Here is a 15,168-nt window from a genome sequence, read left to right as displayed (position 1 = left end):
TTTTTTTTGAAATTGGGGAGTACTGTGCATGAGGACCAAGAAGCTAAGAAGAACATCATGGGACCAAATCTAGTGTTCAAAAGATATTATACCATGATTCTTAAGATCCTAAAAAATTATTGCAAAATAATGAGATATGTAGCTCCTATCATAAACTCTATCATCACTAATAAAAAATAGATCTCCTTCAAAATAATGCATTCATCTAGATCAATACTTTCTACCCCATCCACGTAAAATTGCACATACATCTATAGGTAACTTGTACAAATATTTCAACTTCACCAGAATGATAATACTTAGCTTAAATTGATGATTAACAAAAAAAGTATAGTTTTTAGAAATATCTACAATTGACAAAATACATGCAGGTGGAAAATAATATTTTTAATCTCATAATCCACTCAACATACACTAAGTCTTTCAAACATAAAAATATGATCTCCAATGGCTATATTATCTATTGCTCCTCCTTATCCATGAATTAGTGCTCTCCCCAAGTCACAAAATGGTGATCACTAGCAAATTGTTCCTATTCTTAATGAAAAATCATGTTAGCCAACTTTGCCAACTGATAAAAATTGATTTGAGGGTATTAACAATCTGTTTGAAGTACTAAAAGAACTTTCCCTCCAAAATCCTAGTAATTGTTAGAATTAATAAAAAGTGAATTTTGGACTTACATTTTCTTTCTTTAATGGATTCAAGCTTATTCCTAATATTCTTCAAATTAAATGTAAGCTATCCAAGACCGTTACATAATGCTTAATTCCCATGTAAATATAATTTGAAAGCACTAAAAACCATAATAGTGTCTTCTAATTATGTCATTCTTTTGCAATTTTATCAAATTGAAATTTAAAAGCTAATTACATTTATTTACATCTTTTTCAAGTTTGATAATTCTCTTTTGCTTGGCTCATAGTCCACCAATAATTTTCAAAACGGGCATAAGAACAAACTGTAGGAATGACTATGCCAAAAGAGTATCAAAAATCACTAGTGCATGATCATAATCTTTTTGTGCTCTTTTTAGCGCAATTATTTTTGCATTTTATGAGTTTTAGCGAGAAAAAAATTTAAAATTCCCAACTAATCAAGAAGCTATTCCAAAATTGATTGTAATTGGTTGAGATATGTTTAAATACATTATTTCAAATGCTATGAATGTTATGTGTTTATGTGCTATTGTTAATGAATGAATACATGTTAGATGTTATCTTTGGATATTATTAGATGCCTTTATGCATGTTCATAATTATTTTTACTTCATGTGATAATGAAGTAATGTTATATTTTATTAATGGATGGCATATTGAATTTTAAATGTTAATAGGGAATTAAGAGTTATGTTGGTTTGGGGGGGGGGGGGGGTGGGTCGGGAGGGAAGGAGGGTATAGGGGAAGGCAGTTGAGCTTCCACCTTTGCATGGTTGGCCTTGCTATGTAGAGAATAGTTGTGTACTATTTATGCATTCTCCTCATTGCATTAGTTTTAGCTATGATTCTTGCATGTACATCCTCCTTGTTTTTAGTCTCTTATTTATGATTTCTATTGCATGATTTTCCTCAAGGGTATGATTTTAAATTTGGCCTCCAGTTTGTATGTTCAATTTTATTCATAAGAGATCTTGTTTTAGCTTACACTAATTTTAGACATTGTTGTCACACTCTAGCCATATGGATTTGGGGAGGAATAATATAGGGTTCCACATCATTTGTTTATTGGTTCTATTTACATTAGTGCGGTACTTGCAAAAGAAGAAAGACATCATTTGATAATGTTCCATTATAAAAAAAAAATTTAAAAATGTAATCTTGATTGATAGGTTGAAAGATTAATCCAAACTTGATTTTGTATATCTTCTTATCTTCTGTCCTCATTATTGATATTTTACATCTCATTATTATCTGTTTCAAACTTTCTTGGTTTATCATTTGATGAAATTGATCTTTTTTATGGATGATTATCATAGAGCAGCAGTTTTTTGGCTTCAACATTTACTCTATCCTATTCAATCAACTATTTACATCAATTTTTTGTACACCCAGGGTCAAAGGTATCCTACTTTAACACTTGTAACTATAATTTGTAAACACTCTAAATGAGCACTTTTCACAATAGTTTATTTTGATTCTGTGGTTTTCTTATATTATGAAATGAGTAGTCTATTTACTCATATTTAGGCAATGATATTGTAATTTTTAAAACCAGCTTACATATCCATTTGTAATTTATATGAGATCTTATTTTTCTTATAAAATTATCTTACATATCTTGTTTTACTTGACATATTGTTGGAATTGATATAGACATTTAGCATGAGACAATAACTTAGAAAGGTATATGGATCGAAACTATTTCAAGAATGTCACCTTAATATTATGTTTATTTTAGATACCCATTGTGGGAGAAAACTTCCACAAGTAAAATTAGTAAGTATATTTCAAAATCTACAATGGCTTGTTATAGGGAAAGAAGACTTAAAATTGTACTGATGAAAAGATACAATTAAGTAAAATATGAATGCTACCCCTCAGAACCAAGCTAAGTGTTTTGTTGTCAACTGATTTGGATTGCACATTCCAAAAGTCTCATAGCACTTACTAGGGGGAGTTATTTTTTTGTGTATCAAGTTGTGGCACAATTATAGTAACTTTGATGAGTAGTATATTTTAAGATCAATTAAAAGACTTGTTTCAAAACTTCTTTGCAACTTTTGACAATTGACTAGTTATTGTATCATATGTCTCTCAGGCAACCATTTACATACTACATGTAGTTTATACTATAATGTAAATGCCATTATGTCTCATGGAAGCATCTACCTACCCTTTTCATATACATAATAGAAACATGTCTTTGGTATAAAAGGAACATTGTTAACATGAACCTCTTTTTCTATGATGAAAATGTTAATAAATCCATAATTTGTGCTTTAATATTTCTTATTATTCTATATTCTTTGAACTTATAGATCATGCTAGTGCTCTTTGTTGGAAGTTCAATGGCCTATGCATAATGCAATTGTGTCAGGAAAAAGAAATGAGAAATGACAATATTCATGTGGCTACTTGTATAGTATTCTCCTACCATAAACCACTTTTTAAAGGTTTGACTTTAAAACTTCATAAATGTTATAATATAGCACGCAAGTAATTAGTTGAGGAATGTTGATTGTACTAGTGACAAATATCCAAGTCAAAGTCACAATTTTGGAATGAGAATCAACTTAAAGACATTTAAACAAGAGGTTGATGCAATGTCTTATATAAATTTCTTTAAGTTGACTCTCATTTCAATATTGTGACTTTAAGTTGGATATATTTCACTTGTATAATCAACACTCCTTATCTAATCATTTGCATGTTATTATAGAACATGTTTTTTGTAAGTTAAATCTTTAAAATGATTTATGGTGGGAGAATACTATACCACTACCAACATGAACATCAATTGCCAAATCATTTATCTTGCATAACTATATCATGCACACAACATGAGAATTATGATAGTAATGTAAGAATCTTTTATGTGTATTCAATTGACAATGCCATACACTCAACAGTATCGCAATTGTAACTTCAACTACTTGTCATCATAGTACATCATTAGCCAATAGATGTTCCAACAAGGATGCCATGTAGCCTTGATGACATCATTCTCAATCTTCTAGCATTCAAGTTAATCTCATGACTCTGACTTCCCCATAGTCCATTGATGGATGCCTGGCATCAATTTTTTGATGATAGTGAGTCTGCATAAAAAAATTGATGCCCGTTCAATTACAATAGATCTCATTTTACATCCCATGAATGTCTATTGGTTGGAGTGACAAACTATCATTCAAAATGTATTAGTGTTTGATAATCTTGAAAATGTTGGAAGACTAGAAAGAGAGATTAGTAGGAAAAGATTGAATTTATGTCAACTACTAATTAAACCAACTCTTAAAAAAAATGAAACATAGGAATGATAATGAGGAAAAAATATTTAATTTTTTAAAAAATTGAATGATGCCTAATGCATTATGTTGCTTCTGTTTGTTTGTTTGAAGTGTGCACTTAATTCCAATTTTGAGAACACTTAGACTCCAAGTCATGAGAAATATGATCAAAGAATATGATTTCTAATTATTGTGATGACAAAATGATAGAGGTTTGATATTAGAATGAACGAATTTAGACCTAGATAAGTTTCATACAAAATTAAGAGAGAGAATATGAAGAAATGAGGATTGCTTATATAGAGTTTGTGGTTAAAATCGATGGTCAAGAATGTTAATAAAAAAAATCAAGATCAACAAATAAGAAGAGATGAGATTATATAAGATCTTGAATTTTTTTTCATTTAACTCTAACTAGAGAGAGAGAAAAGGAGGTTAAGAATGAGAATATATTGTCATTGTTTAGAAGATAAAACTTCTATAAAAAGGAAATATTTTGATTTAATCCTTTTTTTTTTAAAGATAATAATTTTAAAAAAGAGATAATTTTAAGACAGTGAGGATTTTCAATTTTCAAAATTAATAGTTACTATAAATTTATTTTTTATGATTTTAAAAGATTTAATTGAATTAAAAATTCAATTAAATTACAAAGATCAAATTAGTTGAAATTAAGAAAAATTAATTAGATATTGAAATAAGGAGGAATTGAGATGAAATTAATCTAAATAAATTGAATTAAGAGGAATACAATAACCAATTTAAATAATCAATTATAATTATTTAAATTATAGAACTTTAGAAATTGAATTTATTTAACTAGTAAAGATTGAATAATTAAAGGTTAATTAATTAAACAATATTAATTATTAATTATTTAATTAATATAATTATATTTTTAAGATTTTTTGAAGATTGGATTATAGAGGAATAAAGATGATTAATTAATAATTAAATAATCGTTAATTAATAGAGAAATAATTACCCATTTTTGTTAAGGCATAAGCATATTCAGTTTTGGTTGTCTACATTTACCCCTCTTATAGGTGTTTTATGAAAGAATTGTATTATTGGGTGTTGCCTCAACTTGCCTCAATGATAGTAGGTAGAGTGCATGCCCCTTGAGAGATTGTTTGTAAAGGAAAGATGTGAAAGATCTCTTGAAAAAAGATGAGAAATGTTAGAAGAAATGATGTAAGAAAAGAATAGTTAGTAAAAACTGAAGACTTGGTAGATGATTATGAATATTTGTTTGACAAAGATTGTTAACAAGAATGATGTTCATTTTAAGGAAGGACCAATCATGTATAAGACTAGTGCCAATGTCTAGTTTTGGGGATGATACACCTTATGCAAGACAAACAGTCTCTTGTTTCATGAAAGACGCATCCTCTATAAGACATTAATATTGGTTGATTGATTGGTTGATAAAATTATTTGATCAATAAACAAATTGATGGATTGAGTGACTTGTCTAATAGAAGAAATATTAGTGAGAAGAATTAATTAGCTACAAGAAGAATTAGAAGATTTGAACTTGCACTTTCAACTTGGATGATGTATTGAGTCATTATCGAATATTTATCATAGATTTTCATCATTGTACTTTATGAAAAAGAAAGAGATAAAAGTGTATCTAGATATTGACCATCTAGATATCGCTACTATCTTTGAGTAATAAGGAAAAAATAAATAGGGATTGTTTCAATATCATTTTAAGGTTTTGTTAGATCATTTGTGTGTGAGAGATGTTATTGAAACACTTCATAGACAACAAACACAGAAAACCAAGCTATGAACCATCATATCCTTTCTTACCACTCAACAATATCCTCAAGTAGAATAGGAACATAATTATGAAAGACAAATAAATAATGGGATAGTAGAATAGGAACATAATTATGAAAGACAAATAAATAATGGGATGACATGTCTGATTGTCTTGATTTGATTGATTGATTAATGTGTCTTAGAAGAAGAGGATGAAAAGGGATAAAGAATTCAAGAGAAAAATAATGTGAACTTGAGAAAATCAATATTGGCACTACAAAATATTCTTTAACATAGATCCATTTTTTAAAATAGAAAATCTATCTAGCCATAGGCAAGAAACACTTCCTCATATTAGTTGAATTAATCTTCCCATTTGAAGGGATACAATCAAATAGTTTGGAAGATCTTTTCTGATTAAAAGTTTGTAATCTACACAAATTTAAATGACATTGCATACACAAAAAAAATGGACCAGACACAATACAATACTACAAAGAAAACTTTCCACAGGATGGAATGGGAATTTACAGCACCTTATTTTCATATTTATGAGACTTGAAAAGTATTTGAAAATATAAAGGTGCTCTTGTTTGGCGTGGAAGAGGCTTGCACATCAATTGTTGTTCCTTTCACTCTCATGTCTACTTATCATGATGTTTGTTGATTACCAAATATACTATATTAAATTTGAAGAATAAATAAAATGTCTCATTTGTATTACCTATAGAAATATTAGATAAGAAAAATATTTACACATAAATACGACGTACTATTGCACACTATGATACCATTGCTATTTATGAGGTATGAAATTACTGAGAAGGAAAAGAGTGAAGGAAAAAAGCCACACCCTAAAATCCCAAAAAAACAATAATGATAAACACAGATACGAAATGCCAAGGATCAATACATCAATTCTATTAAATTAGGGATAATGAAGTACCGACAAATAGTCTCAGTGACTTGACGGGGGAATATCTTCATAGATATTAAACAAAGATTTCTACAGCAGCATAGACTAATAAACACTATACTTTCACATCGTGATTCACCTGCTCCTGCAGATAAAATATATTACCTTTCCCATAGTAAAATCAAAAAAATATACACGCCAATAATTTAAATTACTTTTCAAATGTTGGATGGGTGTTGGAGAAAGTCTAGAAAATAGATTAAACAATTCCACCCATCTTTATCTCTGCTAAAAAAGCAGTGTACTCTCTGTCTCTATCTCTGTCAGATCTTTTTTCACAGCCTTCTCTGTCTCTATCAGATGCGTGTCTTCTACGTTTGATCAGCGGTTGATGCGCGAGATCAAATTAATAGAAAGAAATGAGTCTGAATATCAGGGTAAGTTTCCTTCCTCCCACCAGATGCTTTCCTATCGAATATCATGTCAAAAAGAGATGGGACAACTTCGTCAATAAATGTTGAGATTTCTGATGCTTATCCGCTATTTCCATTGTCCACATCAAGAAAGATTAAAAATCATGGTCTGCTTTTGCGGTCCTTCTTGACTGATTCTTTATTGTGAGATGCTTACTATGTCATGATTTTCTTGATGGATTCAATGATGATCATATGTCTTGGAATTATAGGTAATTCTTAATAATATGTGGTAACTTCTGCTCCTTTTTATCTTCTTATTAAATGCTTGATGATGGAGCTTGCAAGTGCTATCTTTTGGTGAGGTGTCTTTTACCCTTTGTAGTTGGATGGTGGAATCATTGTTAAAGTTGGTTTTCTTTTTTAAGTCGAATTATTCATTAAAGCTAGTAGGGACAATGGTCTTTTTCTCTCTCTTGTGGCTAGCCATTTTCTAAGAATTTTTGAAGGGATTATTTGAGACTACTTATGGTTAAGAATATTTATGCTTTTTTTTTTCCAATGGTTGGTAGATGTATTTTAGAATTGTTGGGTTCTTTTCTTTTTTTATTATAGATGTGGGCTCTTTTTACATTGAGGTGGAAAGGAAATGTGGAGTGGGAAAGCTTATTCTAGTTGATGTGGGCTCTTTTTACATTGAGGTGGAAAGGAGATACATAGTGGGAAAGCTTATCCTAAGTTGAAAATCTTTTGATAGTCCCTTCGCTATGTTGTAAGGTTAGCCTCCATTATAGGTTGCTTTAATATTAAAAAATATATTCTTGACATTGCTTGCATACTCTATGTTAGGAAATTATATGCAACTATCAAAACCTTCAATTTTAATGATTCTTTAAATATTTTAATAAATAAAAATGATTTTTGAAAGATTTCAATAAATAAAATTTATTAATTAATAATTATAAATAAAATATCATTTAGTAATTAATAAAAAAAATTCTATTTGTACCTCACACATATATGAATAACAAATTATATTATTATTTTTTCCTTCTTCAATTTGTAAAATAAAACAGTGATATTTTTAACATTTATTCTTTTTTTAATTTTCCCATGACTAAGTTAACCCTATATCATATTGGAAAAATGAAAAATAATAATAATGACAATTATGTAGCATCAAATTGGAAAACAATACTAATAAGTTATTCATATTTATGTTTTTTCATTTATTTGAATGTGTCCTTTATCAAGCCTCTCCATAATAAATCTAAAATAAACAATATGTGGGATATTAACTAATTATTTTATTATAAAAATAAACATGACATTAAGATGAGTTTATTAAGGCAATCTTGATATTTTTCAAAGGTATCAGTTAAAATTCATGTTGGAAAATAAATTATTTGTACAAGAAAATAAAGAACTTCATGTGTTTGATATCAAGGATGTTTGAAATGTGTTATGAAGGATTACCATTAGGGGCAATCCTATCAATCTTTTCAAGAAGAGACTTGTGGGAGCTTAGCTCTCTTATCTGTACTTAGCTCTTTCGATTCCACAAGTATCTAGCTAATAGATTCTTCCAATTGAGTAGTTATTGTTGGAATTATGAACTCCAAGCTAGAATGAAGATTGCTACAATTTTCACAAATATAAGACTGAAAAAAATAGGAAAAATAATATGATTGTGAGATGACTAAACAATGTATAAAAGCCTTCTTATATTAGCATAGCAAAAGTGTATGGAAGATATAGAAGGTGAAATATCTCCAAATGAGATGCAAACTCAACTATGAACCACAAGCATTAATGCAGTCTAGCAAATATTATATAACAACAAATATGTTTATGTGAAACATAAGAAAGAAGATTATATAACAATAATTTATTTTAACACTCTTTCAAATACAACATATAAAATAAAATACTATATACAATATCATAATGATAATGACTCCCAGCAACTAGACCATATTAGATACCTAAATATAAAGATGATTATATAACAATAATTTATTCTAACACTCTTTTAAATACAACATATGAGATAAAATGCAATATACAATATCATAATGATAATGGGTTCCAGCAACTAGATCATATTAGATATCCAAATACAACTAATCATGCAACTAATCTCTTACAGGGAGAAAAAGAAAACCCCATCAAACAAAACTCCTCTCCAAAAGAGATAATACAAATAACATCTAAAAATAGTTACTTTTCACACAAAACATGAACAACTCCACTTTCGCTACAATTTGGCTTGAGGTAGTTCTTTCTGATTTCCTCTCCATAAGGGTTTTGATGGCAGTTTAGCAATATATTCAGCTTGAGCAGCTGCACTAACTACAGGCTGAATTTCTTCATGATCCTCCATTATCCAAATTTTCCACCGAGAGCGGCGATGATGTAGTCGCACTTCCTATCAATCATGTTGATTTTATCGCTATAATCAAGAGCAGATGGGTTAGCAGGCAGAACTGTATCATGGATCTGATCGGTGATGTCTTGGCCAGATGGGATCTTCATTTGGCTTGCAAGATCTGCCGCAGATGGAATCCCAATTTGAGATGCGATTTCAGCTGCAGTGGGTACCTTGAATGATGGGATATTGATTTTATCAGCAATATCTTTTGCTAATCTCGAAACAGGAATAGACTTAGATATGCGATTCACAAGATCACATTTTGTGTATTCGTTCAGAGAGAGTTCACCAATTTCTTGGGTTATCTCTCTGGCAGTGGGTACTTTGATCTTTGATGCAATCTCTTCAGCGCTCGGAACTTGAACGTTTCCACTCATTACAGTACCAATCTTACTTGACATTTGGTCAATGTCTTTTTGAGACAGATTGATTTCACCAACTTTACTGGATAACTGCTGAACCTGTTTTTGCAGATCTTCTAGTTTTGTGATTAGATCTGGGTCCTTGTTTGGTTGATTTTTAAACGACCCAATAAGAGTATGATAAATGAGGTCACAGTATTGTAAAGCTCCTTGAGAAATGTGGACCTGGTAGTTAAGAGCTGCTGCAATGTTACCAATGTCAGATGGGAGAGTTTCTGAGGTTCTCACACTAGCAGGAATGTGAAACTCATGACGACAGGGAATTTGTTGACTTGATGAGGTACAGCGCTGTGTGAATTTTGAATCGAAGTCAAGGTGATAGCTATCAGGCTTGGGCTGTGGGATGAGGATACGGCTATTTTCTTTACTAACTACATTGTAGTAGGTTTCGCCGGGGTTCCAGCCAGCTGGCTCACCATCAACTAGAGGGTTCATTTCTCTGGATGATGATACAACGGAATATCTTATACTGGGTATGCAAAAATAACAGATTGAAGGCTAAACAACTTTAGAGTCCGTATGGTAATTTATCAGAGAGGTGTCTAAGGACTTACTGGTTTAAAGCGTAGTCCTCTTGCTTTCTGTATTCTGCTTCTTTGTCGCAACCGGCTCTCACTTCTTTACGCCGCCCTACAGAAATAGACTCCCTAATTCAGGCAGACGCTTCGCTATTAATCTTTCTTACGATAGTAGACTATACAGTAACGAATAAAAAACTGGTGCTAAATGCATGGGAAAGTCTTCCTTATGCAGACCCATTGTTGGAAGTGGATGCTATTCTTTTTATATTCTTAAAGTGGGTTCAATAGTCTTTCAAGTGATATGATTATTTTCCCTAGATTCTTTTTAAGGTATTTTTTATTATTTTTTTGAATTTTTTTACACTTTAGTGAATATCTTGGTTATATTAGGTTTTTAAGTTAGCTTTTGTTGAGTGGGATGATTCATTTTGTTTTGTGCTTTTTGTTTTATCAATCTTTTGTCTCTTTTGATTTTTGTAAACATCATTTGTAAGCATTGTTATTAAAGTAGTACTATGCCATGTATTACTCAAATCTACCACATCTTATGGCCTATTCTATGTGCACTACTGATAAAGTGTCTTGAGCCTCAACATTAGCCTTTTAATATGTGTCTTGAGCGTGATCACCTCATGACACTATTTTGTATTTTTTGTGCATCATTTTGTTATTGGCTCCTTGACATGTAGTTCTTGTTGGTCATCCCTTTTAGTTGCATAATACCTCTCCCTTGTCTACATTATGGGGGGTTTGTTTTAGTTGGTTTTAATGTTTCTTTATTTTGTTGGAGTAGGCTATGTATACAATATTTATTCTTATACATTAGGAAAATGCAATGGCTACATAATTATGCAATTCAGTGACATGGATCATTTACCATATGAAAACTTTTTCATTCTTATTTTGGAGGGAACCTTCTATGTTTGATTGATCATCTCTTGAAGATTCAGTGTTTTAAGTAATCTATATATTTGAGCTCAATCAGTCACCTTTATTTGCCTCCTAATTCAAGTAGTGTCATTTAAGGGAACTCATACAGATTATAGTCTTCTATATCTGGTCCTGTTCTATTTTAGTAGAGGTTCTTCAAATTAGTAGTTACTCTTTGACAATTTTTTTAATTTCTTCATGCTTTAGTGGTATTCTTCATGACATTCTTTTGTTCCTATTTTTGGGACATAATCTAGTTTGGAGGTTTTTGCAATCCTTCGCCGATTTTCAATATTCTTTTTGTCTCTTTTTTTAGTAGATTTTTTTCCATGTGATTTTTCTCTATTTGTCCACTTTATAGAGATTCGATTGTGATAGGGTACCTCATCAATCCATGTTGTCGGGACCTAATTTTGCTTTCATTATTGTAGTTTCTTTTCTTTTCTTGCATCGTTTGTGGTTGTATTGTTTCTCGTCTTAAGAGGGGTATTAAAATGTAGCAATAACTTAATTGCTAATTCATTTTGACTTGATCATTAATTATTAAATGTCTTCCTTTTTTAGAGTTTCTTATTTTAAGTTACTTGATCTCCTATATAAGGATTGACCATTTTATATCTTTTATATTACTTGTTTGATATGATAATATTATCTTTGAATTTTTAGATCCCGACTCTTTTATTTATTTTTCCATTTTTCTTGGTCACATGTTCTCGTCACATGTAGGTGATCTTGGCGTTATGAAGTTGGATTGTAAACTTATATAATAATAATATGAGGAGGATGAAAAATTTATAGCGAGTAACACAATTGATTTAGAGACAACAAAGAAAGAGACTAATGAGAGAAGTGTCAATTATGGTTTGTGAAATGGCAATGCAAAAATTGGAGAAAACATAGGAAGATTGAGCACATTTGAAGCACGTGGTGATATTGGATCTTCTCTCCAGAACCTTGCCTTTGTTGTTACTTCTGTTGTGGTTTTATCTTGTACTGTGCATGAGTGTTCATCTTTTCCCCATAGGGGTTGGATTGAGGGATATATTCTTTAATTTTTTTTGCAATGATTTATGTGCTTTATGAGTTTAGAAGGAGATGTAATTGACAATGGATCAATCCCTAGGAAGAGATGCCAATGCAAGAAACTAGTAGGTAGTTCTCTCTCAATCTTAGCATTGCACTTCATAATTTGTCACTAATTTAAAGATTATGTTTGTTTTGATTATACAATTTTATTGTTAATATTTTTAATATAAAATTTACATATATTGTGCTTATATAATTATTGTTTAAATTTAAAGTACTCTATTTAAATTTGTAATTGTATGATAGGTTTCTAATTTATAATTTTATAATAGGTTTAAAACCATTCAAGACTATGTGTGTATAATTTAAGAAAAATATTTCTCTCTTTATATAAGATTTTGTTATCATCTATTTTTACGAAGTACATGATTTAGTTTCAATTAGGTTTGTATGTGTTTTTACTAAATAGTTCATAATACAAGCTTTAATAAGGATTTTTTTACAATGATTTTAATTAGAGTCAAATATTGTCTTTCTATATGATTTTAAAGTAAAAATAACCAAAAATAAAAAGTAATATTAGAAAATACTAATAATTAAAATGATTAAATATAATTTTATATTACATAAATGATCATTTTGTTTATCTTATTGTAGCAACATTATTAATTTAAATATGATTTTCTACAAAACTAATATTTTTCTATCCATTAGTTGATATTAAAAATAGAACAAAGTATGGTGATTGCTAGTTTACACATTTAATAATCTTACAACTATTAAAAAATATTTTAGGCTCTCAAAGTGAAAAATTAGAAATGGTCCAAAAAAATAGATATATTGAAAAATTATTTAATAAATGATATATTACATAAATTCCTATATCAAAAAGATTATATATTTATTATTTAATTTTATATATTTATTTTTCATACCCATTGAACACTAAGGTGCAACTGCTAGGGGAAGAGACCTAGTAGTTGCCTAGGATAACTTTGCACACCTAGAACTCCTATTCTGTATGTCAAAATTTGTCAATTTTTTTAGTGAACCTCTATAGATAATCGAAGAGCTTGATGGTAAGGTTTAGGCACTTTCACATTTACAGAGCTCTCTGTAGAAGTTGTAGAGCGTGAAGTGGTTGAAAAGTGCACTATTAGTACATATGTGATCAACTATTGGTCCATTTGTGATCAACTATTAATACATATGTTGTTGGCTATTAGTACATGAATTATCCACTATCATGTGTTACCATTTTTTGGGACTTTTTAAAAGTGGTAATTTAGGGACTTTTTATGACTACTATATCTCTTCCCCTCATTCATATTTCTGTTATCCAAAAAGTATGTAAAATACAAAAGTAGATCTCTACTTCTCTTTTTCAAAATTTTAACATTTCTTATATTATTCCATTATTTACTATTTTTTAATCTTTTATTCCTTATAGATTAACACAAAATAATTGTCAATACAGATAAATAGAATAAAACTAAAATTAAATAATTGTGAAGCTAAAATATCCAAGTAGAGAAGCTTATGAATTGGATGTCTTTATGTAGCTCTTTTGTCTTTGATAAAGTGGCTCCACCCCTCACATTTTTCTACCATTTTTCCACTTTGTTTTGTACATATATTATTGTATTTGTTTTGGTTAATTCTAGTCTTCTTCACCAACCCCTTTAGTTATTATCAACCTAGTCTCATCACCTAAGACTTTTTGTAATCACATATATACATAAGCAACAATCCAAATATTTGTAAGTAAAATGATGTCAACAGAAGAGAAGCTAGTGAAATTCTATAATGAAAGAAACAAAATTGTATGCTTGTTGTCATTTTTCTTCTCTAACAAGAGAAGAAAACAAACAATAATTTTTAACTAAAAAGATTAAAAGGTATCGCCCATTATTTATAGATTTGGCATTTATAGAAAGACATTAAAATAAATAAATATAATTTAGACCTGTCACGTATTTAAAATTTTATTGTCATGGTATAAAAAGTTGAGATGATATTATGTGTTGGAATTACAATAGGAATGGTAAACTTCTGGGGGTAGTGGTGGGGGGGTGAATCAATGCTTCAAACTTTGACCCATAAAATATTCACCACATTAGCATCTCACATATTCAATAAGTAAAATGAAATACCATGTCAAGCATATACATCTAAAGCATGTAAATAAGTAAGCATTCACACATATATGACACCAGATTTGATTACCTAGAAACCCTCCATTGAGAAGGTAAAACTGGGGTGGGGATGACACCCACAAATCTTCACTACTGTAGTAATAAAGTGTATCCAATGAAGGTTACAATGTTTTATCATGAACCATGATCGACCCTATGAAAGGTTTTCCCTATTAAAGGCTTACAAAGACTATTAGGTCTTACCCTATTAAAGGATTTCAATACCATGTTAGAATTCAACTCACAATTACGTAAGCACCTTGTTAGAGGATTTCAATATAGCCTGTTAGGACTACTCTACTAAGAGATTTAACTAATTCACCTATTAGAATGTCTCAGTATTGATCCTACGATTATTAGTTTGTTTCTTGATGATAGATCACCTCTAAATTGATGTATACTTGATCCTTCTTAATTAGATGTCTCTTTGATGTTCACTATTTCCTTCCTTTGTTCTCCTTCAACTAATTTCGTAATGCAATTACATATCATAATACCTTAGTCACCATGAATGTCCTAGTTCACACATGCAAAACTCTTTGTGATCATTCATACATTCCCCTTCACACTCGTAGAAAGTTTAGGGTTTGTCTTCCTT

The 15,168-nt window shown here is 29.9% G+C and overlaps 1 protein-coding gene across 1 annotated transcript; it reads right to left on the bottom strand.

Annotated features, from left to right (window-relative positions):
- Positions 1-9,046: 9,046 nt before the first annotated feature.
- On the bottom strand, positions 9,047-10,672 carry LOC149557838 (uncharacterized). The gene is made up of 2 exons (XM_089832320.1): positions 10,453-10,672; positions 9,047-10,337 (listed from the first exon to the last, which is right to left on the bottom strand). The coding sequence occupies exon 2, from the start codon at positions 10,331-10,333 to the stop codon at positions 9,428-9,430; it is 906 nt and encodes a 301-aa protein (XP_089688446.1). The 5' UTR covers positions 10,334-10,337; positions 10,453-10,672; the 3' UTR covers positions 9,047-9,427.
- Positions 10,673-15,168: the final 4,496 nt, after the last annotated feature.

This window comes from Cupressus sempervirens, chromosome 5, assembly GCF_028749045.1.
Source record: "Cupressus sempervirens isolate cs-2001-9-10 chromosome 5, ASM2874904v1, whole genome shotgun sequence".
Taxonomy (NCBI): domain Eukaryota; kingdom Viridiplantae; phylum Streptophyta; class Pinopsida; order Cupressales; family Cupressaceae; genus Cupressus; species Cupressus sempervirens.
This window is presented reverse-complemented; position numbering and strand designations above follow the sequence as displayed.